The 21,326-nt window shown below is 49.6% G+C and overlaps 2 protein-coding genes across 5 annotated transcripts; both read left to right on the top strand.

The window, feature by feature from the left end:
* Positions 1-769: 769 nt before the first annotated feature.
* On the top strand, positions 770-2,259 carry Chchd1 (coiled-coil-helix-coiled-coil-helix domain containing 1). Its single transcript, XM_027387544.2, has 3 exons — positions 770-945; positions 1,041-1,159; positions 1,984-2,259. The coding sequence occupies exons 1-3, from the start codon at positions 822-824 to the stop codon at positions 2,095-2,097; spliced, it is 357 nt and encodes a 118-aa protein (XP_027243345.1). The 5' UTR covers positions 770-821; the 3' UTR covers positions 2,098-2,259.
* A 2,752-nt stretch (positions 2,260-5,011) lies between these two features.
* On the top strand, positions 5,012-21,310 carry Zswim8 (zinc finger SWIM-type containing 8). 4 transcript variants are annotated; one of them, XM_027387537.2, is made up of 26 exons: positions 5,012-5,748; positions 8,533-8,686; positions 8,930-9,024; positions 9,374-9,546; positions 9,715-9,822; positions 9,948-10,029; positions 10,145-10,265; positions 10,666-10,867; positions 11,006-11,181; positions 11,442-12,426; positions 13,345-13,476; positions 13,610-13,789; positions 14,075-14,258; positions 14,491-14,589; positions 15,556-15,680; positions 16,114-16,354; positions 16,450-16,608; positions 16,711-16,939; positions 17,099-17,391; positions 17,535-17,758; positions 18,878-19,366; positions 19,573-19,756; positions 19,848-20,024; positions 20,141-20,260; positions 20,582-20,692; positions 20,833-21,310. In XM_027387537.2, exons 1-26 carry the CDS (start codon positions 5,541-5,543, stop codon positions 21,291-21,293), a joined length of 5,712 nt encoding a protein of 1,903 aa, XP_027243338.1. In that variant the 5' UTR covers positions 5,012-5,540; the 3' UTR covers positions 21,294-21,310. The 4 variants fall into 4 exon arrangements, with proteins under 4 accessions (XP_027243338.1, XP_027243339.1, XP_027243340.1 ...); XM_027387538.1 differs by having other exon boundaries at positions 5,541-5,748; positions 19,573-19,732; positions 20,833-21,293; XM_027387539.2 differs by having other exon boundaries at positions 5,541-5,748; positions 20,514-20,692; positions 20,833-21,187.
* The last annotated feature ends 16 nt before the right edge of the window (positions 21,311-21,326 follow it).

Genomic DNA, 21,326 nt, shown 5'->3' with positions numbered 1-21,326 from the left:
ATCATATAAACTGCATGACTGTATGGTTCCACTTCCATTACCAGAAATGTCTTTTGAGTTCATTTTAGGAATCTGGTACATCTTTGGGACTCAGTTTTGTAGACAGCTAAAAGTCAAACACTAAGTCTGAAAAATCAACCACAACTGGAAGTAAATGTTAAATGTTATATACAATGTTACACATAAAACTTATAACCCTCACCCAATGGTGAGGTCATTCCAAACGAGTAAACAGCATCTACACAGCAGTTGTTAGGCTTAGTAAAAGAAGCCGAATTCTCCTTGAGGTTTTAGAATGGCTCTAAGAGTTGTAAAAGCCAACCATTCTTAATGGGTTTGTAAAATGGGTCAGAGGTCAAGAGGCACCGGCTGCTCTTCCAGAGGTTCCGAGTTCAAATCCCAGCAACCACAGGGTGGTTCACAACCATGTGTAACGAGATCTGGCTCAATCTCCTGGCCTGCAGGCAGAATACTGTTTACATGATAAATAAACAAGTCTTTAAAACAAACATCTTTTCCAACATAACAATCTTAACTCCAGCCCCAGGGGATCCGACGCCTTCCCTTGGCCTCCACCGACCTGGCGCCCTCACGCACACAGACAGACACACACTAGCACACACGCATGAGGAAGTGGCAGCCTCCGACACGGAGCCCGTGCGTCTTGCCTGCTCCCGGAGCCCGCAAAGGGACGGTCTGGGACGGCGCACAACCGAGCATCCTAACGATGGCCCGACGGGGTCTGAACCGAGGAGTGAAGTGCGTAAGGGTCAGGCGGGGTCACGCACGACGCCGCAGAGCCTACTGGGAACGTGTGCAAAATGGCGACACCCAGTTTGCGCTCTCGGCTGGCGCGGTTTACGAACCCGGGGAAGCCTGTCCTGAAACCCAACAAGCCTCTTATCCTAGCTAACCGCGTCGGGAACAGACGCCGAGAGAAGGGCGGTGAGCACTCAGTGGAGCGGGGGCGGCTGGGTGGGCGCGCAGGAGAGGTGTGAGGTCGGCTCGTGTCTGAAGGTCCTCCAGTTGTTCCCTTCCAGAGGCGACCTGTATCACGGAGATGTCGATGATGATGGCTTGCTGGAAGCAGAATGAATTCCGCGACGAGGCGTGCAGAAAAGAGATCCAGGACTTCTTCGATTGTTCTTCCAGGGCTCAGGTGACAGGGTGCCTTCTTGGGAAAAGAAAGGGAAATGCAAATGAATGGCTCGCACTGCCTTGTGCTAAGTTATGGAAGGAACCTCTCATTAATCTCACCGTCGCCAGAATGAGAAAAGCTAAGGTTTGACGATGGTTGGTCTTAAACTAACTTGTTGGCCAGAATAATAGCTTCGGATGGTAACAGGTCCCAAATCTTCTTCAATTCCCCTTAAACCACCACCCTTTTGTTTCTTTTTCCTTTCTGCGTGCGTGCGTGCGTGCGTGCGTGCGTGCGTGCGTGCGTGCGTGTGTGTGTGTAAGTGCATGCATGTTTGAATATCCCCTTAAACCACCACCCTTTTGTTTTTGTCCTTTCCGTGTGTGTGTGTGTGTGTGTGTGGTGTGTGTGTGTGTGTGTGTGTGTCTGTCTGTCTGTCTGTCTGTCTGTCTGTCTGTCTGTCTGTCTGTGTATAAGTGCATGCATGTTTGAATATCCCCTTAAACCACCACCCTTTTGTTTCTTTGTCCTTTCCGTGTGTGTGTGTGTGTGTGTGTGTGTGTGTGTGTGTGTGTGTGTGTGTCTGTCTGTCTGTCTGTCTGTCTGTCTGTCTGTCTGTCTGTCTGTCTATGTGTGTGTAAGTGCATGCATGTTTGAATATGCAGGGGCATCCGTGTGGGCACCAGTGCTGTGTGGTGGCCCACGCTCTGGAATTTTCCTCCATTTCTCTTCCACCTTATTCTTTGAAGCAGGGTCACTTGGGTTTGGAGTATTATAGAAATTATGGGTCTAGGCCATGGTAGACTGAAGAACTGTTATTATTTTTCTTTTTCTTGTGTTTTCAGAAAGCTGGGAAGATGAGATCAATCCAGGAGACTCTGGAACAGTCTGCGAGTTTACCTCCCCACAAAATGACCAAGTTGTTACAAAGATTTCCCAACAAATCTCACCTCAGCTGAAAATGGAGAGACATTTTCAATGAACTGTCATTTGTGAATGCTATACAGAGGCATGTTAGGGATATATGCATTTTTGAAGGGTAAAATGAGACAAAACACTTGCTCTTATGAATGAATCATGTTCTGGATGCTGTCTTGAAATAAAACCCTCTAAAAAAGAAATTGGCCATTTCTTCTCATGAGATACTCCCTCCCCACACCTCACCCCCATCCCGAAGATGAACCCCTTGGTCTTTCCTAGTATTAGACAAGTACCGAATCACTGAGCTAGCCCCTACCACTCTCTTTCTTGAGCCCTGTACTCTCCTCTAGACCCTGGAAGTTTTTTGCTTCCAGATGTAGTCTTCTTTCTTTCAAAAAAATGTTTTTGTTTGTTGTTTTTTCTTGGTTTTGTTTTTGTTTTTCGAGACAGGGTTTTACAGGGTTTCTCTGTAAAACAGTCCTGGCTGTCCTGGAACTCACTCTGTAGACCATGCTGGCCTTGAACTCGGAGAGATCAGCCTGCCTCTGCCTCTCGAGTGCTGGGATCAGTGGCAGACTTCACCACTGACCGGTGCAAATATGCTCTTGTTGAACAACTATGGATGTCTTTTGTTGTTGTCTTTCAAGTCCTTTACACCATTTAGTGCTTTTGCTTTTAGATACATGAGGTGTGGTGATGTCTCTGCATTTGTAGAACTTTTTTTGCCATCGGCCGAATTCAGTGAGTGCAAACTTGATGAATAGTTTATTCAAAGTACTTGCTGAAGAAAGTACATAAACAGATGACACAGAGGCTCTGCAGATAATGTTTTGATTTGTAAAAGTAAGAATGGTATTGGGCTGGAGATATGGCTCAGGGGTTAAGAGCACTGACTGTCCTTCCAGAGGTTCTGAGTTCAATTCCCAGCAACCACATGGTGGCTCACAACTATCTGTAATGTGATCTGGTATCCTCTTCTGGCACATACTATATACATGATAAGTAAATAAATAAATCTTAAAAAAAAAAAAAGAATGGCATCGAGGGGTCTAGAGAGATAGCTCAATATTTAAGGGCCCTTGCTACTTTTGCAGAGGACTAGCATTGGGTTCCACAGAAACCATGCTAGGTACCTCAACTGCTTATAACTGGCCCAAGAGGACCTGATACCCTGTTCTGGTGCCTTCAAATGCACTTACAGACATACAATAAAAAACTTGTATGGTGGTATATGCCTTTTATCCCAGCATTTAGGGGGCAGGCCGGCAGATATCTGAGCAAGGCCATAGAAAGCCTATCTCTTGGGCTGGATAGATGGCTCAGAGGTTAAGATCCCTGGCTGTTCTTCTAGAGGTCCTGAGTTCAATTCCCAGCAACTACATGGCTGCCCACAACCATCTATAATGAGATCTGGTGCCCTCTTCTGGCCTACAGGCATACATGTAGGCAGACCACTGTATACATGATAGATAAATAAAACTTAAAAAAAAAAAAAACTCTTTTTTTTAAAACGTTGCTTTAAAAAATTCAGACATCAATGAATTATTCTTCCCAGTCTTGCTTAATGTATAAATAAGCATGTTAAAAACTTGATAATATCTACCTGACTACAGTACGAAATTCAAGGATAAAATCTTTTCGTACCTACCTCCCCCCCCAACACACAACTATTTTCTTCTACTAAATAGTCAGGCTGAGCTGATTATCACCTGTCCCAATATTCCAGTGTCTTTCCACTTAATTCTCCTAAATGGCAGAACTAAGACTCAGTAGGCAATCTACTTCATTGTAAATTACTGTTTTGTTTTGTTTTTTTTTTTCTTACATTGTCTGCTGTTTGCTAGAGGTAGTTACTTTCCCCTGATAGTAGGAATAACTGTAGGATTTCATGTATGTTCTGCCTCTTCAGGAATAATCAGTTGAAGCTAATCTTTTCCTTCTAGCTGATAGCATTAAATGTGGTATAGAAATGAGAGTTCTCCCTGGTCTAGTGTGATAATTAAGGTAAAGAGGGGTCTTTCCTGCATGTCCCTCAATAGCTACATTTTCCCATAATTGTGTATTCCACTACAACTGCTTGGTTCTGCAAGCTGGGTCTTTTAGTTAAATGAAGAAATTCGGTTTTTGAATATTTTAGATTAAGATTTAGATTTAGATTCCCAGTAGTGAAATAAGAATTTTGTAAGCTGGGTGGTGGTGGTGGATGCCTTTGATCCTAGCATTTGGGAGGCAGAGGCAGGTGGATCTCTGTGAGTACGAGGCCAACCTGTTCTACAAAGAGAGTTCCAGGATAGCCAGAGCTGTTATTTCACAAAGAAACCCTGTCTTGAAAAACCAAAACCAAACCAAACCAAACAAACATAAATAAAATAGAAAAATAAAAAAGAATTCTGTGAATTGGAATGAGGAGAAATATATCTAACCACAGCTGAAATTAAACACTTCAGTCAGGGTTATAGGAAACAATCCACAGCAGCGTTAGTGTCCTTCTTGGGGATGGGTGGTGCCTGGACATAGAAACCAGGGCCTTTATAAAAAATTCTAGGTAAACATTATCAGTTAATTATATACTCTGCTCGATTTTGGCGTTTACTGTACAAATAAACATCGCAAGTTTGTTTTATTAAAGTCTTGGTAATTGTACTTAAACCTAATTAACGTAATTAACATAAACAATCAGGCGAGGTGGAGGGCACCCATGAACTTCTCTAGACTGATATGCACCTCAAGCACACACACACACACGCGCAGATTAAAAACACTTAGATACAAAGACAGTACCGAGGAAAAGGACATGCTTTTTTTTTCCTGGCGCTCCCCCTTAGACTCTATAAAGTGGCTGGGTTATAGGTTCTGGACTGCAACTCCCAGAAGGCAATGCGGCTTCAGGGCCTATCCCGAGGCGTGACAATAACCTATCCAATGGTCACTTGCACTGCCCCTGACAGCATGAGATTCTCGACACGAACGGCGGCTGTTTCTGCCTTGGGGACTTTATGGGCACCAAGTAATTGCTGGAGTCTGTAGCTGTCTCATATACCTTGGGGAGCTGTGTATGAGGGTGGGCTCGAGAAAACAGCCGGCGATGCACACACGTGTCCCCTACACCCGCCCGTACGCGGTCCAGTCCCGGAGCACGCGAGGGCGGAAGTGGTGATGGCCGGCGCGGCCGGAAGTTCGGATCAGCTGATGGGGGAGGCGGCGCCGCAGCCGCCTAGAGGCCCTGGCCGCCCAGCGTTTCGTCCGGGCCTCGAGTCTCGCAGACTGGCCACAATCCCCGCTCGCACCTCGCTGTTGGGTGAGGCCTGGCCCGGTGTCCCTCCCAGGCCCGAGATCCTCGCCCGGCACGGCCGCCCTGAGCGCCCCGGCCACCCCCAGCCCCGGCTCGCCCCTCAGGCCCCGGGCCTCCCCTCAGTCCCCGGCCGGCGGCCCAGGCCCCGGATCCGCGGGGGGAGACCCGGCCCCGGGGGGTGCGGGCCCCATGGAGCTGATGTTCGCGGAGTGGGAGGACGGCGAGCGCTTCTCGTTCGAGGATTCCGACCGCTTTGAGGAGGATTCACTCTGTTCGTTCATCTCCGAGGCCGAGAGCCTTTGCCAGAACTGGCGAGGATGGCGCAAACAGTCAGCGGGGCCCAATTCCCCCACTGGAGGCGGTGGCGGAGGTGGCAGTGGCGGTACCAGAATGCGAGGTGAGGGTGAGCGGGGAAGAGGCTGCCAGGGGGAGGGGAGCAGGCAAACCCCGTTGGGCCTTGCTTGGGAGCTGTCCGGACCGGGAGCTGTCCCAAGCTTAGAGCAGACTTCAGGACTCTCTTTTCTGGCCTTCCAGGGCTGGGGTGGCATCTTCACAGCAGAGAGAGAAGAGAGAAAGGGGCGTGGGGGGGAAGAGAGAGGAGAAAGAGAAAGAGGGAGAGATAGGGAGGGAGGGAGGGAGAACGGGATGAGAGAGAGAGAGAGAGAGAGAGAGAGAGAGAGAGAGAGAGAGAGAGAGAGAGAGAGAGAGACGGCGCGCGCTCATTCGCGCGCGTTCACGCAAGCTTGTGTTGTGGCAGAGAACATCCTGGGTTAGCCCGAAAGATCTTTTGTTATTCTTTTACGCCTTAGAGGCCGAATATGGGAGAATATCCCTTCTCTGTTTTAAGAATGTTTAACGGAATTTGGCCTTTAGTAAACCAGTAGGCAGAAGAGAATGTGGTTAGGTGTGGATGGTGAAAAAGTTACCACTTGAGGTGTATCACTCTGTGGGACGGTGCATTGGTTGCTTTGCTTCTAGGATGTTGATCTCTCCTCATAAGCTGCACCAAGAAAGGATTCCACCGGGAGGAAAGTGGAAGTGAACTTGCCTATGAGAGTAGATGCCATAATTCATAGGGTTAAACCAGAGATTTGCTCCTGGCATCTGTCAGAAGCCAGGGCTGGGACCAGAGGGTGGGAGCTTTGGACTTCCATATGTGAGGTCTAGGCAGGAGAGTGAGCAGTTATCTTGGGGCTTTGCTCATGGAGCACCTTTGTGTTTCATTCATTCTTGGTCTTCCAGTGAAGTTAAGAACTAGTACTGTGAAGAATTTTGCTTTGTGAGAGGGAATAGAAAGGAGAACGAAGGCAGAGAAGCTTCACAGGCTTAGGGATCATCACTTCTTTCCCTTGCTATGTGGTGCCCCTTTAGGATGGAGAGAAAGTTGCCTGTACCACTTTTTAGGAGTGATAATACTCAGCTTTGTTGGAGAGACACACCACTTGTCTGTGTATGTGCAGATAAGCAGCTTCAATGTGAATCTTTTGAGAGTGTGGGTTGTCTGGGGGCTTTGAGTCCTCTCACTTTGGGGGAAGTAATTGAAAGCATGGTAGTGAAGATTTTCAGCATATTGATACCCTCCTGCATAGGTTAAGATCTTTCCCCCCTTTCTTCCCTTCCTGCCTGCCTGCCTGCCTGCCTGCCTGCCTGCCTGCCTTCGTCCTGGGAGTCTAGGCAGGTCTTCCAGACCTAGCCTGAATATACTGTTTCTCCCATGTTCTCCTCAGCCACTCTCGGTTGCTCACTAGAAAAAGGCTTGCTGTTGGTTTTGAAAGGTTCATTTCTATTGTTTGATTTTTTTGGGGGGTGGGAGTGGGGTTCAAGACAGAGTTTCTCTGTGTAACAGCTCTGGCTGTCCTGGAACTCACTCTGTAGACCAGGCTGGCCTCAAACTCAGAGATCTGCCTGCCTCTGCCTCCCTAGTGCTGGGATTAAAGGTATGCGACACCACCGCCCATTGTGAAAATTTTTTTTTGATCAGTGTTTTAATATAGCTGTTTGCTGTGAGTTCTGTAGTCTGTTATGCTAATACTTTTGTTGTTGTGGTTGTTGTTGTTGTTGTTGTTGTTAAAATAGTGTAGAAAAACCCCTATCCTATTCCAGGTGATTCAGGAGCAACAGCCAGGTGCTCTGGGATAACTATCTGTCTCTGGCTACCAGGACCAGAATTCAGTCTTTAGGTGCCAAGAGGCCCTATAGGCTCTTCTGCTTCTTGAGGTCCCTAAGTAATTATTCTGACTTCTGGCTCATCTTCCTTCCTTAGATGTGGGCCTGCAGTCATTTAGAGAAAAGGTGATAAGTAGAAAGGTAATCATAGGTGAATACCAAAGACACAGTACAATTAATGTGAATCTAAATGGAGAATGTGGCAAATTTGGTGCTAAGACCTGTGAGTAGATTACCTGCTAGAGTCCTAGAACACACCTATCTGGCCAGGAGTTTGCTAGACTCTCCCTGATATCTACTGTTCTGTGCCTAAGGTGGCCAGCTGTGTGTGGCTGGAGAGTGCCCAGCTCCCCTATCCCAAAAGGAGCTTTAAGGGTTATCATATCCTGACAAGAAGAGGGTGGGTTGGGAAGATGGCTCAGAGGCTAAGAGTGCTTGCTGCTTTTCCATAGTACCTTCATTCAACTCCCAGCACCCATGTGGGATGACTCACAACCACTTGTAACTCCAGCCTCAGGGGTTTTGACACTTTCTTCTGGTCTCCATGGGCTCCTGCATGTACATGCACAAGCCCACACACAGACACACAATATAAAAAATAAAATTTAAACTTAAAAATATGGGGTGTGGTGATGCACACCTTTAAGCCCAGCACTCAGAAGGCAGAGGCAGGAGGATCTCTATGATTTCGAAGCCAGCCTGGTCTAGAGCAAGGTCTAGGACAGCCAGAGCCGCATAGAGAAACTCTGTCCCCCACAAAAAAAAACAAAAAGCCTTCAAATTACACATTTTTTGTTTTTGGAGACAGGGCTTCTCTGTGTAGCTTTGGAGGCTGTCCTGGAACGCTCTCTGTAGACCAGGGTGAGGCATGTGCCACCACTGCCTGGCCAAAATGTACATTTCTAAGAAGAGGGTGTGTGTGCACAGGTACTCAGGGTGTAGTATGGAACGAAGTAATTATGGCAAATTAATTATGGCCCTTTCTCTTCTACCATCCCAATCTTTGTTTCTGAAGATGGATTGGTAATCCCATTGGTGGAGCTGTCAGCAAAGCAGGTGGCATTTCACATCCCATTTGAAGTGGTGGAGAAAGTTTATCCTCCAGTGCCTGAACAACTCCAACTGCGAATTGCTTTTTGGAGCTTCCCTGAAAATGAAGAGGACATTCGGTGAGTCCAGAGAACTGATAAGGGCAATAGAGTTCTGGTATCTCACACTGGCTGCTGGGCTTTCTGCAGAACAAAAGAGATACTGTAGTTGGAACTGCTAGGAGGAAGATAAGGGAAGGGGGAGTGCCTGGGATTTCCCCCTAAGGAGTGCTAATGGGGAGAGCTGCCTAGAATATGTGGTTTCTCACAGTATCTGTGGAAGGTTATTTGCTGGGTTGTGGCCATGTCCTCTTCTTCCCCCAGTCTTTATTCATGCCTAGCTAATGGCAGTGCGGATGAGTTCCAGCGAGGGGATCAGCTGTTCCGCATGAGGGCCGTGAAAGATCCACTGCAGATAGGTAAGGGTTCCATCATGCCCTGTGGTAACCTTGTTGCTCTCATCACTGGTGTTAAAGACTAAGAACCTTTTCGCCCAGGCATGGTTGCACGTATCTTTAATTCCAGCACTCAGGAAGTAGAAGCAGGTGGATCTCTATGGATTTGAGGCCATCCTGCTCTTCATAGTGAGTTCTAGAACAGCCACATAGTTCTAGGACAGCTACATAGAGAGACCCTGTCTTAAAAAACCAAACAAACAAACAAATAAAACATGTGGGGTTAACTGTATAATTAAGTATGGGGCCAGGGTTGAGGGCAGAGACTCTGGTCTTGGCAGCTACTTCTGACCATGCTCTTATTTCTCCCTAGGGTTCCATCTGAGTGCTACAGTGGTGCCACCGCAGATGGTCCCTCCCAAAGGGGCCTACAATGTGGCTGTGATGTTTGACCGCTGTCGGGTTACTTCCTGTAGCTGTACCTGTGGGGCTGGGGCCAAATGGTGCACCCATGTCGTGGCACTCTGTCTCTTCCGCATTCACAACGTGAGGCCCTCCCTATTTATCCTGGTCCTACCCTACGCTCCATCCCCCCCTTCTCTGCTGCATGCCTGGCCTCAATGTGAGCCCCTCTACCTCCCCTCTGCCCATTTCTCTCCAGCTCCAGCTCCAAAACCTTTTCTCAGGTGGTCCTGTTTCTCTTCGCTCCTTCAGGCTTCTGCAGTCTGCCTGCGGGCTCCAGTCTCAGAGTCTCTGTCTCGGCTACAAAGGGACCAACTTCAGAAGTTTGCTCAGTACCTCATCAGTGAGCTCCCTCAGCAGGTGGGTGAGGTTGGCACATCTTCCCACTGCTGGCTTTCAGGATTTGCATCAGTCTTCTTGTTAGGCTCGGCCTCCTTGGATTCACCTGTGCCTTGTTCCCTCTGCCTTTCTTCCTTTCCCCTCAGATACTTCCTACAGCTCAGCGTCTCCTGGATGAACTCCTTTCCTCCCAGTCAACAGCCATCAACACAGTATGTGGAGCTCCAGGTGAGTGGTGAGAAAACAAGCAAGCTGCTAGTACAGAGCATCACTTACTAAAGACTCCTTGTTGTCAGGTGAATGAGCCCTTATCAATAGGTGACTGGTTGCCTGTCATTCCCAGACCCTACAGCAGGGCCCTCAGCTTCAGATCAGAGCACTTGGTATTTGGATGAGTCAACACTCACTGACAACATAAAGAAGACACTGCACAAGTTCTGTGGCCCCTCCCCTGTGGTCTTCAGGTAAATGGATCTCTGCATACTAAATCTGTGGTGAGTAGGTCCCTTCCTCAGGCCAGTGATAGACCTTTGCTCTAGTAATGCATGTGTCTTCCACCTTCTTCTCCCTCCATTGGCATGGTACCTGTCACACTGGTGTCAGTGATGAATCATGATTGATGGTGACCTTGGGCAGTCAGAGTGGTTTCCTATCTAGATAGAGCCAGAGTTCTTTGTCTTCCTCCTTTGGCTGTGATTATCATACTGATGCAGACACAGAGAAAGGTCAAAATTTTGTCACAGGTGTCCTTTCTCCCTCTACTTTGTATTTGGGATCAGGATCCCCTTTAGATCAAAGCCCTACTTTATTTTAACCCTCTTCATTCAGCCCTGCCTGGTCATCATCCTCTCTGTTCCTTTACAGTGATGTAAACTCCATGTATCTGTCTTCTACGGAACCTCCTGCTGCTGCTGAATGGGCTTGTCTGTTACGCCCTCTGAGGGGCCGAGAGCCTGAGGGTGTCTGGAACCTGCTTAGCATTGTTCGAGAGATGTTCAAGCGGAGGGACAGCAATGCTGCCCCGTTGCTGGAAATCCTCACTGACCAGTGCCTCACCTATGAACAGGTAGCACTGCAGGATGGGGGCGTCTTTTCCTCCTCTCATCTCAGCCTCCTCTTTTATGACAGGAACCCATGTGGAGAGGGGAGGGACTTCTTTGATTTTCTGAACTATGGTATACCTTACAGTTCTCTTTGTCTCCAGATAACAGGCTGGTGGTACAGTGTTCGAACCTCAGCTTCACACAGCAGTGCCAGTGGTCACACAGGCCGTAGCAATGGGCAGTCAGAGGTAGCAGCCCATGCATGTGCAAGTATGTGTGATGAGATGGTGACACTGTGGAGGCTGGCTGTGCTGGACCCTGCCCTCAGCCCTCAGCGGTGAGTCTTCCCCAGGATTACCACATTCTGACAAGGACAGCCTGAGGATGGGATTTCTGTCACCTGGGGGAATGGGACGTTCTGAGCACTGACTGGTATTGCCAGGGATTTGTGAGCCTGTTTCTGACAGGCTTTCTTCTTCTCCCTGCCGTTCCCCACTGCCTTTCTTTGAGGGTGTACTCCTATTTTATCTCCTCCTTTCCACTCAGTGCAGACCGCTTGTCAACCCCCTAGTAGCCTTCTGCCCTTTGTTTCCACAGCCGCCGGGAACTGTGTGCACAGCTGCGTCAGTGGCAACTGAAAGTGATTGAGAATGTTAAGCGGGGACAGCACAAGAAGACCCTGGAGAGGCTCTTCCCTGGCTTCCGGCCAGCAGTGGAGGCCTGCTACTTTAACTGGGAAGAGGCCTACCCCCTTCCTGGTGTTACCTACAGTGGCACTGACCGGAAGCTAGCCCTGTGCTGGGCCCGGGCCTTACCTGCTAGGCCAGGAGCCTCTCGATCTGGGGGCCTGGAAGAGTCTCGACCCCGACCTCTTCCTACTGAGCCAGCTGTGAGGCCCAAGGAACCTGGGGCCAAGCGCAAAGGATTGGGTGAGGGGGTCTCCTCACAGCGGGGTCCCCGCCGCCTGTCTACTGAAGGAGGAGATAAAGCTCTGCATAAGATGGGTCCAGGTGGGGGCAAAGCCAAGGTACTGGGTGGGACTGGCAGTGGGGGCAAGAGCTCAGCAGGCAGTGGGAGCAAACGACGGCTAAGCAGTGAAGACAGTTCCCTGGAACCAGATTTGGCAGAGATGAGCCTTGATGACAGCAGCCTGGCCCTGGGTGCAGAGGCCAGCACCTTCGGTGGATTTCCTGAGAGTCCTCCACCCTGCCCTCCTTCGGTTGGCTCCCGAGGACCTTCCACCTTCCTTCCCGAGCCCCCAGATACTTATGAGGAAGATGCTGGTGTGTACTTCTCAGAAGTACCTGAGCCTCCCGCAGCATCTGCTGGCCACCCTAGCTTGCTGCCTGGGGAGGTCTGTACCCGAGATGACCTCCCTTCCACAGACGACAGTGGCAGTGGGCTTCAAAAAACCAAAGAAGCGGCTCCTGCAGTTGGAGAGGAGGATGATGACTACCAAGCATATTATCTGAATGCTCAGGATGGGGCTGGAGGCGAGGAGGAGAAGGCTGAGGGCGGGGCTGGGGAGGAGCACGACCTATTTGCTGGGTTGAAGCCACTGGAACAGGAGAGCCGAATGGAGGTGAGGGCACTGAAGAAGAGGGAGGGTGGGGTATTCCTTTGGAATCACTAAGAGGGAGGGGTCCAGTGGCTCTGGGTGGAAGGGTCAAGATCATTAGTGTGCCTGTTAACATTCTGTAGGGTGTCCTAACCTCTACTGCTTCCACACTGATGCTTTTCTGGATATTTTTCAGATACTGTGTCAGTGTACTACTTAAAAGCCTTCAGTGGTTGCTTGCTGCCCTTAGACTAAAGATGAAGGTCCTTGGCATGGCTGTGGGCTCCACTGTCTGCTCTTTGCCAGCCTCTCCAGTGTTGACTTTGTTTCTTACCCTTTGTGTAGTCACTTAGTCCTGGAGCTTACTATGCTCCCTCTCACCTACATAGACACAAACTGGCCTTTCTGCCTGGGGTTCTCCTCTCACCAGGTGTGGTTTGCTCTTGTCCCTTCTTAGAGACCTCAGAGTTCTGAGAGATAGGGACATAGAGTTGATGAACTCAGAATCCCTTTCCTGCCAGGTATGGTACCAAATGCCTGTGATCTCAGTGTCTGGGAGGTTGAGGCAGGACAATTTCCAGTTGGAGGCCAGCTTGAGCTACACAGTGAGACCTTAGCTCAAATAAAATTAAACAGAACTGTCCTCTGAGAAGTCTCTAGCCTCCCATGGCCTCCGCTGGCTCCCCTAGCCTGTTCCTAATATGACCCCTGCCACAGATGAGAGTAGCAGTGCTCCTCTGTCCCAAGTCCCTATGAGCCATGCTGTCCATTTGCCCTCTTTTGCCCTTTCTCAGCAATACTTGTTGTCACATAACCTTGAATGTTGGTGGTGTCTAACCAGAATGAACTCCTATGGTATGTCCAGGATCAGCATGGCACCTGGTGCTTTAGGACTATGTCTCCAAGTGAAAGCCTTCAATCTTTCTGTCCTATGTCCTGTAGGTGTTATTTGCCTGTGCTGAGGCCCTGCATGCCCATGGCTACAGCAATGAGGCCTCCCGCCTCACTGTGGAGCTTGCCCAGGACCTGCTAGCCAACCCACCTGACCTCAAGGTAGAACCGCCCCCTGCCAAGGTGAGAGAGCCCTCCTTCCTCTTTTTTCCTCGCCCCACATCCCTGCTCCTATTCCCCACCCCAAGTGAGCCGCCTCCTACCTCCACTGAGGTGAATCAGACTCATTTGTGCAATCTTTGCACTTCCCATTTAGGGCAAGAAAAACAAGGTATCCACAAGCCGTCAGACCTGGGTGGCTACCAACACTCTTACCAAGGCAGCTTTCCTGTTGACAGTGCTAAGTGAGCGCCCAGAGCACCACAACCTGGCCTTCCGAGTTGGCATGTTTGCCTTGGAGCTACAGCGGCCCCCTGCTTCTACCAAGGCCTTGGAGGTTGGAGGTTCCATCTGAGTCTTGTCCTTAATCTTTTCAGATTCTTTTTTTTTTTTTTTTTTTTCCTGAGTCAGGGTTTGTCTGTGAATCTTTAGAGGCTGTCCTAGAACTAGCTCTTGTAGACCAGGCTGGTCTCGAACTCACAGAGATCCACCTGCGTCTGCCCCCCCCCCCCAGTGCCGGGATTAAAGGCGTGAGCCACCACTGCCTGGCAATCTTTTCAGATTCTTACACCTTGATCTCCATTGAGGTATGGATGGTCTGAGTTCCTTCTTGTTCTCTCAGGTAAAGTTGGCATATCAGGAATCCGAGGTGGCTGCTCTGCTCAAGAAGATCCCTCTGGGTCCCAGTGAAATGAGTACCATGCGGTGCCGGGCAGAAGAACTTCGGGAGGGCACACTCTGTGACTATCGGCCTGTGTTGCCCCTCATGTTGGCCAGTTTCATCTTTGATGTTCTCTGTGCTCCAGGTAAAGTGCCTAATCCTACAGTAAATGGAGAACTTGGGGGGGGGGAGGGGAGAAGGGTAGTTGGTTTTTTTTTTTTTAAAGGAAAACCAAGGGCTCTAAAACTCTGGCTGAGTTATCTTTGGGACCCATCAGGCAGCATCATGGGTAGGTCTTGGATGATGAGGTCTCAGATTTCTTTGCATCCTTTCCTGTGGTCCTTTTGTTTGCCTGATTTAACCCAATTTTCATCTAGTGGTTTCTCCCACGGGTTCCCGGCCCCCAAGTCGAAACTGGAATAATGAGATGCCTGGAGATGAGGAGCTGGGATTTGAAGCCGCAGTTGCTGCCTTGGGTGAGTGTCTTGTCTTGAGTGTGTCCATGAGCAAAGCCTGGTTCAGGCCTTGAGTTGTAATGGGAAAGTCAAGATGACAGGTGTTTACCAACTACTTAGTGTTTAGGACACAGTAATTTAGAGCAGGGGCTGGAGAGATGAGAGATGGCTCAGCAATTAAGAGCACCTGTTGCTTTTCCGAGGACCCAGGTTCAGTTCCTAGCACCTACATGATGGCTCACAACCATCTGTAATTCTGTTTTCTAAAGGATAAAATGCCTTCTCTTCTGGCTTCCCTGGGTACTACAAGCACATGGTACACACATGCAACACACACACATAAATAAAAATAAATAAAACTTATGTGCTACATATGGTTGGTGTTTAAAACAAAGCAAAATAAAAATCTAAAGAAAGGTTTCAAGGAGGTGACAGAATATGTAATGTAGGTTAAAAGATCAGAAAGCTGTAGACAAGAAATTGTCAGGAGTAAATTCAGTTCTAACACCAGATACAATGGGTATGCCCATAATCCCAGTACTTAGGAGGTGGAGGCAGGAGGATCAGGAGTTCATTTCATCATTTGCTACATAGCAAGTTTGATGGAGCTACATGAGATCTCTTGCCTCAAAAAAAGCAAACAAGCACCCAGGGGTTCAGGGTAGGGAATGGGGGTGGTCCCAGCACTCAGAAGGCAGAAGCGGGTGGATCTCTGTGAGTTCCAGGACAGCCAGAGCTACACAGAGAAACCCTGTTCTGAAAAACAAGCAAACAAAAAGTTAGATGTGTCTGGGTGTGGTGGTGCATACCTTTAGTTCCAGTAGAGTAGAATAATTACAAAGGTCTTGGAAAGCAGACAGGACTAAGGCTGTGTATGATAAGCAGTGGGGATCTTATTCACCTGAGCTGGTGGCTGGCTCTGGCTTGTATGTTTTTTCCGTCTTTGGAGCTATGACCACTCTTAATCCCAAGAGGACCTCTTCACAGGCATGAAGACAACAGTTAGTGAGGCGGAACATCCCCTCCTATGTGAAGGCACACGCCGGGAGAAGGGTGACCTGGCCTTAGCACTCATGATCACTTACAAGGACGACCAGGCCAAGCTCAAGAAGGTAAGGGACTGAGGTACTTGGTTTTTGCCAGTCAGGAGTGAACAAAATATCACTATCTTTCTCAGAAGTTTCCAGTACAATGACAAAAGTACTGGTTTGCCTGTAGAAGGTAAGTAGAGAATCTTGGAGACTTCTCATAAAGAACAAGAGACCAATGGTTCTTATAGGTATGCTTGGGCATGAGGTGGAAGAAGAGAAGCAGAGAGCATAAAGTCAATCATTCATTTATTTCAATATTTATTGAATATCAGTATATTCAGTCCTCAGGTAAGTGTTATGGAAGATTCCGAGACATGTAAGCTGGGAGGTTATCCTGTAGTTACAACTGGGGAAGACTTCCTGAGGAGGTAGCATTAGGCTGCTTCAAGAAGAAAGGAAGGTAATAGAATTCAGGAAATAAAGGATGTCATGTTACTGCTTGTCTCTCCTCCAGATCTTAGACAAACTCTTGGACCGAGAAAGCCAGACACATAAGCCACAGACCCTGAGTTCTTTCTACTCATCTAGCCGTCCAGCCACAGCCAACCAGAGATCCCCTTCAAAGCATGGGGCCCCATCTGCCCCCGGGGCCCTGCAACCACTGACTTCAGGCTCTGCAGGGCCTGCTCAGCCAGGGAATGTGGCAGGGGCTGGGCCAGGGCCCACTGAGGGCTTCACAGAGAAGAATGTGCCTGGTGAGGTGGGGGCACTGGGCAGGGAGGGGGTGAGTGGTACAGTCTATGTTGTGCCCTTTCCTGGGCTCATCCCACTGTCCTGTTTTCTCACCTAGAAAGCTCCCCACATTCCCCCTGTGAGGGTCTCCCACCTGAGGCAGCTTTGACTCCACGGCCCGAGGGGAAGGTTCCTAGCCGCCTAGCTCTTGGCAGTCGTGGAGGCTATAATGGTCGGGGTTGGGGCTCCCCAGGGCGGCCCAAAAAGAAGCACACAGGTAGGACAACTAAAGGGATGGTATGGAGGGAAGGCAAGTCCTGAAGGCTGAAGACTTTCAGGTGTTCCTGATTTACAAGACTGATTCATATTGGGGTATTAGGCATGGCCAGCATTGACAGCAGTGCCCCTGAAACTACATCGGACAGCTCTCCTACCTTAAGCCGAAGGCCACTTCGAGGGGGCTGGGCCCCTACTTCCTGGGGTCGAGGACAAGACAGTGACAGCATTAGCAGCTCTTCCTCAGACTCCTTGGGCTCCTCATCTTCCAGTGGAAGCCGCCGGGCTAGTGCCAGTGGAGGGGCCCGGGCAAAGACGGTTGAGGTTGGCAGGTCAGTAGGGAGACATACCCATCTCTAATCTAGCCTATTCTCAAAACCAATTTCTAGTGTGACCTAACTGTTGCCCTAACAGCCTTACTATTCGGGTCTCTCTTGGACACTATATTTTGAAGGAACTCCAGCCCTGTCAATACCTCATTGCTCCTTCAGGTGTTACAAGGGCCGCCGCCCTGAGAGTCATGCCCCCCATGTACCCAATCAGCCATCAGAGGCAGCTGCACACTTCTACTTCGAATTGGCGAAGACAGTTCTGATCAAAGCAGGGGGCAACAGCAGCACTTCCATTTTCACACATCCATCCTCCTCAGGAGGCCACCAGGGTCCTCACCGCAACCTGCACCTTTGCGCCTTTGAGATTGGGCTTTATGCCCTTGGCCTGCACAACTTTGTTTCTCCTAACTGGCTCTCTCGTACATATTCTTCCCATGTATCCTGGATTACAGGTAAGTCCAATGTCCTGATTGGAATACAGGATGGAGGTGAATTGGAAGTAAGGATGTTATCTTTGTGACATTGCTGATCTGATGAAAGATGTCATCTCCAGACTTCAGTGGTGCCCGCTTTGTTCTTTTTTTTTCCCCTAAAGGACAGGCAATGGAAATTGGCAGTGCAGCCCTGACTATACTGGTGGAATGCTGGGATGGGCACCTGACCCCCCCTGAGGTTGCATCACTGGCTGATAGAGCATCACGGGCACGAGACTCCAACATGGTGAGGGCAGCGGCAGAGCTGGCTCTAAGCTGCCTGCCTCATGCCCATGCACTGAACCCCAATGAAATTCAACGAGCCTTGGTGCAATGCAAAGAACAGGTACTTCTGCTCTCAGCTATCTGCGCATGGGGAAACTTAAGGGCTCAGCATTTTTTCTCTTAAAAGATTTTTGTGTGTGTGTATGATGGGGTGGGGTGTGTGCTAAAGTACGTGTGTGTGTGTGTGTGTGTGTGTGTGTGAGAGAGAGAGAGAGAACAGCTTGTGGGGGTTTCTCTTTTCTTTCCTTGTGGGTCCTAGGAATCAAACTCCTGTCAGGCTTGGCAATAAGTGCCTCTATTTACTAGCTATCTTGTGGCCCTTCTTTCCTTCCTTCCAAGAGGCCTAAATTGCCTAGGATGGGCCTGATGAATTTCCTCAGCCTTCAGAGTAGCTGGGACAGTCTATTATTAGGGGTTTAGGGATCTTCTCTTGATTTCCCCATATTGAGGAGTTTCGGAAGTATCTAATTTTTCTCTTAACATTTCACACATTATAGGTTGAGTATCTGTTAGGTTCTGGAATATGAGTATTTTGGATTTTAGGTTTTGGAATATTTTCCTATATATGAGCTATCTTAGGGATGGGACCCAAATCTAATTGTGATTTTCATACTTTATGTATTAATTACATTCACAGCCTAGGGATAATCTTGTGTCTCTCTTGCCTTGTTTCTCTCCAAAGTATGTATCTATGGGGAATGGAATCCAGGGTCTCGTACAGACTAGGCAAGCAACTGACTTAGTCTCCAGCCCTGTTTGTTCATGAAAGCATATTTCATGGTATTTCCCACTTGTGGTATCATGTTAGTATTCAAAATGTTTCTGATTTTAGTGTTTCCAATTTTCAAGCTGGGGATATTCAATCCAATAATATGAATTCACATTTTCACATTCATCTTTTATATTCATCCTATTATATTCATATACTTTGTGTTGCATACTATGATATTTATCTTACAATTCTGTAGCCGGGGTTATTACCATGACACACACAAGGAAATAGAGGCTTACATTTAGGGATCAGCATGATCCCTGAGGATGGTGTCAGAAATGAGCTTTATTTGTTCTGTGTGAAGCACTCACTGCTGATACTGCGAGCACTGGTTTCTGATGCCCTCCTCAACTAGTCAGCATTCCTGGGTAAGCCCCTTTTCCCCTAAGGCTCTGTGCTCCTTTCCAGGATAACCTGATGTTGGAGAAGGCCTGCATGGCAGTGGAAGAAGCAGCCAAGGGTGGGGGTGTATACCCTGAAGTGCTGTTTGAGGTTGCTCATCAGTGGTTCTGGCTCTATGAACAGACAGCAGGCGGCTCATCCACGGCCCGTGAAGGGGCTACCAGCTGTAGTGGCAGTGGGATGAGGGCTGCTGGGGAGGCTGGGCGGGGGATGCCTGAGGGCAGGGGTGCCCCTGGGGCTGAACCTGTTACAGTGGCTGCAGCAGCAGTTACAGCAGCAGCCACAGTGGTTCCAGTCATCTCAGTGGGATCCAGTTTATATCCAGGTCCAGGACTGGGGCACGGTCATTCCCCTGGCCTGCACCCCTACACTGCTCTACAGCCCCACCTGCCCTGCAGCCCCCAGTACCTCACTCACCCAGCTCACCCTGCCCACCCTATGCCTCATATGCCCCGGCCTGCCGTCTTCCCTGTGCCCAGCTCTGCATACCCACAGGTGAGACTAGTGTTTTGCTGGTGGTGTGGGGAATGTGGGAGGAACATCAGGTTCACAGGGTTGGAGTAGAGTACTTTGGGGAGTATACTAGGGCTGTCCAGGAGTCCTGGTGAGAAAACAAGGAGATCAGGGCCAACTAAGAAATGTAGGAACGGCCATTTGTCATGAACGTAACTTCGTATCTGCTCTTTTCCCTATCCCTATAGGGTGTGCATCCTGCATTCCTGGGGGCTCAATACCCCTACTCAGTGACTCCTCCCTCACTCGCTGCCACAGCTGTATCTTTTCCTGTCCCTTCCATGGCTCCCATCACAGTCCATCCCTACCACACAGAGCCAGGGCTCCCACTGCCAACCAGTGTGGCCTGTGAGTTTTGGGGACAGGGAGCAGGTGAATGAAGGGGAGGTGCACTGGACACAGGAGGTAGGGAGGGAATCTTCTCTGCCCCTCTTCTTGCTCATGGCTTTCAATCTACCCTCAGTGAGCAGTGTCCATCCAGCACCCACATTTCCAGCCATTCAGGGTGCCTCACTGCCTGCTCTGACCACGCAGCCCAGCCCTCTGGTAAGCGGAGGTTTTCCACCACCGGAGGAGGAAACACACAGTCAGCCAGTCAATCCACACAGCCTGCACCACCTGCATGCTGCTTATCGTGTTGGTAAGAAGTTCTTTCTGTACTCCTAGCTCCATTTTATTGTTTACTATGGGTCAGGTACCAGGTTGGGGTAGAAGGTGGAGGACATACCCTATTGTGTGCCCATCTGTGTTTCCTAGGGATGCTGGCACTTGAGATGCTCGGTCGCCGGGCACACAACGATCACCCTAACAACTTCTCCCGCTCCCCCCCCTACACTGATGATGTCAAATGGTTGCTGGGGCTGGCAGCAAAGCTGGGTAACACCTCCCCTCCCCAGGACCATTGTCCCCCGACCTGATTCCCCTACCTTCCTATCCCCAGACCTCCTTCCTAGCTCTTGCTCAGAGTTGAGGCCTTGGTCGGGTATGTGTGCAAGCATGGGGGTCGGAGGGTTACCTCAGCTCCTGGGGTGGAGGGAGGCTCTCTGTCAGGCCAGAGCTGAGATATATAAGTGGGTCCCTAGGGCAGAGGTGGCCACCCCCGTCTCATGCCCCTCCCCCTGCCCCCCAGGAGTGAACTACGTGCACCAGTTCTGTGTGGGGGCAGCCAAGGGGGTGCTGAGCCCGTTTGTGCTGCAGGAGATCGTCATGGAGACGCTGCAGCGGCTGAACCCCATTCATGCCCACAACCATCTTCGAGCCCCGGCCTTCCACCAACTGGTGCAGCGCTGTCAGCAGGCATACATGCAGGTGACAACTTAGGAAATAATGGAACAGGCTAGAGCACCTCTGGGGCAGATGGACAAGGGTCCCTAGCATGTTACGGGAGGTGGGCCCCAGTTGTGGGAGCTTTGTGCTGAGATGAGACACCCCTCCAACCCATCCTCTAGTACATCCATCACCGCTTAATCCACCTCACCCCCGCCGACTACGACGACTTTGTGAATGCCATCCGCAGTGCCCGCAGCGCCTTCTGCCTGACACCCATGGGCATGATGCAGTTCAACGACATCCTACAGAACCTCAAGCGCAGCAAACAGACCAAGGAGTTGTGGCAGCGGGTCTCTCTAGAGATAACCACCTTCTCCCCCTGAGTCTGGCCCCTATAGGAACCTATGTAGGGACACAGGCCTGTGGCTATGGGGGCCCCTCACACAGAGGGAATGACTCTTGGCTGGACAGATCATCCCCACTCAATTCCCTGGTAGCCCAGACTGGCAGCTGCTCTTGGGCTGTAGCTTGGGGCCAAGATGTCTCAGACCTTAGAAGCCTAGGGCTGGGGGAGACAGCTTTGTCTGGGAGAGGGCATTGGGTGGCCTCTGGTATTTATTTGGCATTTATAAATATATAAACTCCTTTTTTACTCTATTTTCTGGGTCTTTCC

Source organism: Cricetulus griseus, assembly GCF_003668045.3.
Source record: "Cricetulus griseus strain 17A/GY chromosome 1 unlocalized genomic scaffold, alternate assembly CriGri-PICRH-1.0 chr1_1, whole genome shotgun sequence".
In the NCBI taxonomy this organism is placed as follows: Eukaryota; Metazoa; Chordata; class Mammalia; order Rodentia; family Cricetidae; genus Cricetulus; species Cricetulus griseus.
The sequence above is the reverse complement of the archived record's forward strand: the minus strand, read 5'-3'. Positions and strand labels throughout refer to the sequence as shown.

Bases quoted from the DNA above. Each gene is read 5' to 3' on its own strand.
- Chchd1 (XM_027387544.2), top strand. From the start codon at position 822: ATGGCGACACCCAGTTTGCGCTCTCGGCTGGCGCGGTTTACGAACCCG. The intron at 946-1,040 runs GTGAGCACTCAG...GTTCCCTTCCAG, and splicing joins CAGACGCCGAGAGAAGGGCG to AGGCGACCTGTATCACGGAG. The intron at 1,160-1,983 runs GTGACAGGGTGC...TTGTGTTTTCAG, and splicing joins ATTGTTCTTCCAGGGCTCAG to AAAGCTGGGAAGATGAGATC.
- Zswim8 (XM_027387537.2), top strand. From the start codon at position 5,541: ATGGAGCTGATGTTCGCGGAGTGGGAGGACGGCGAGCGCTTCTCGTTC. The intron at 9,823-9,947 runs GTGGGTGAGGTT...CTTTCCCCTCAG, and splicing joins TCAGTGAGCTCCCTCAGCAG to ATACTTCCTACAGCTCAGCG. The intron at 10,868-11,005 runs GTAGCACTGCAG...CTTTGTCTCCAG, and splicing joins AGTGCCTCACCTATGAACAG to ATAACAGGCTGGTGGTACAG.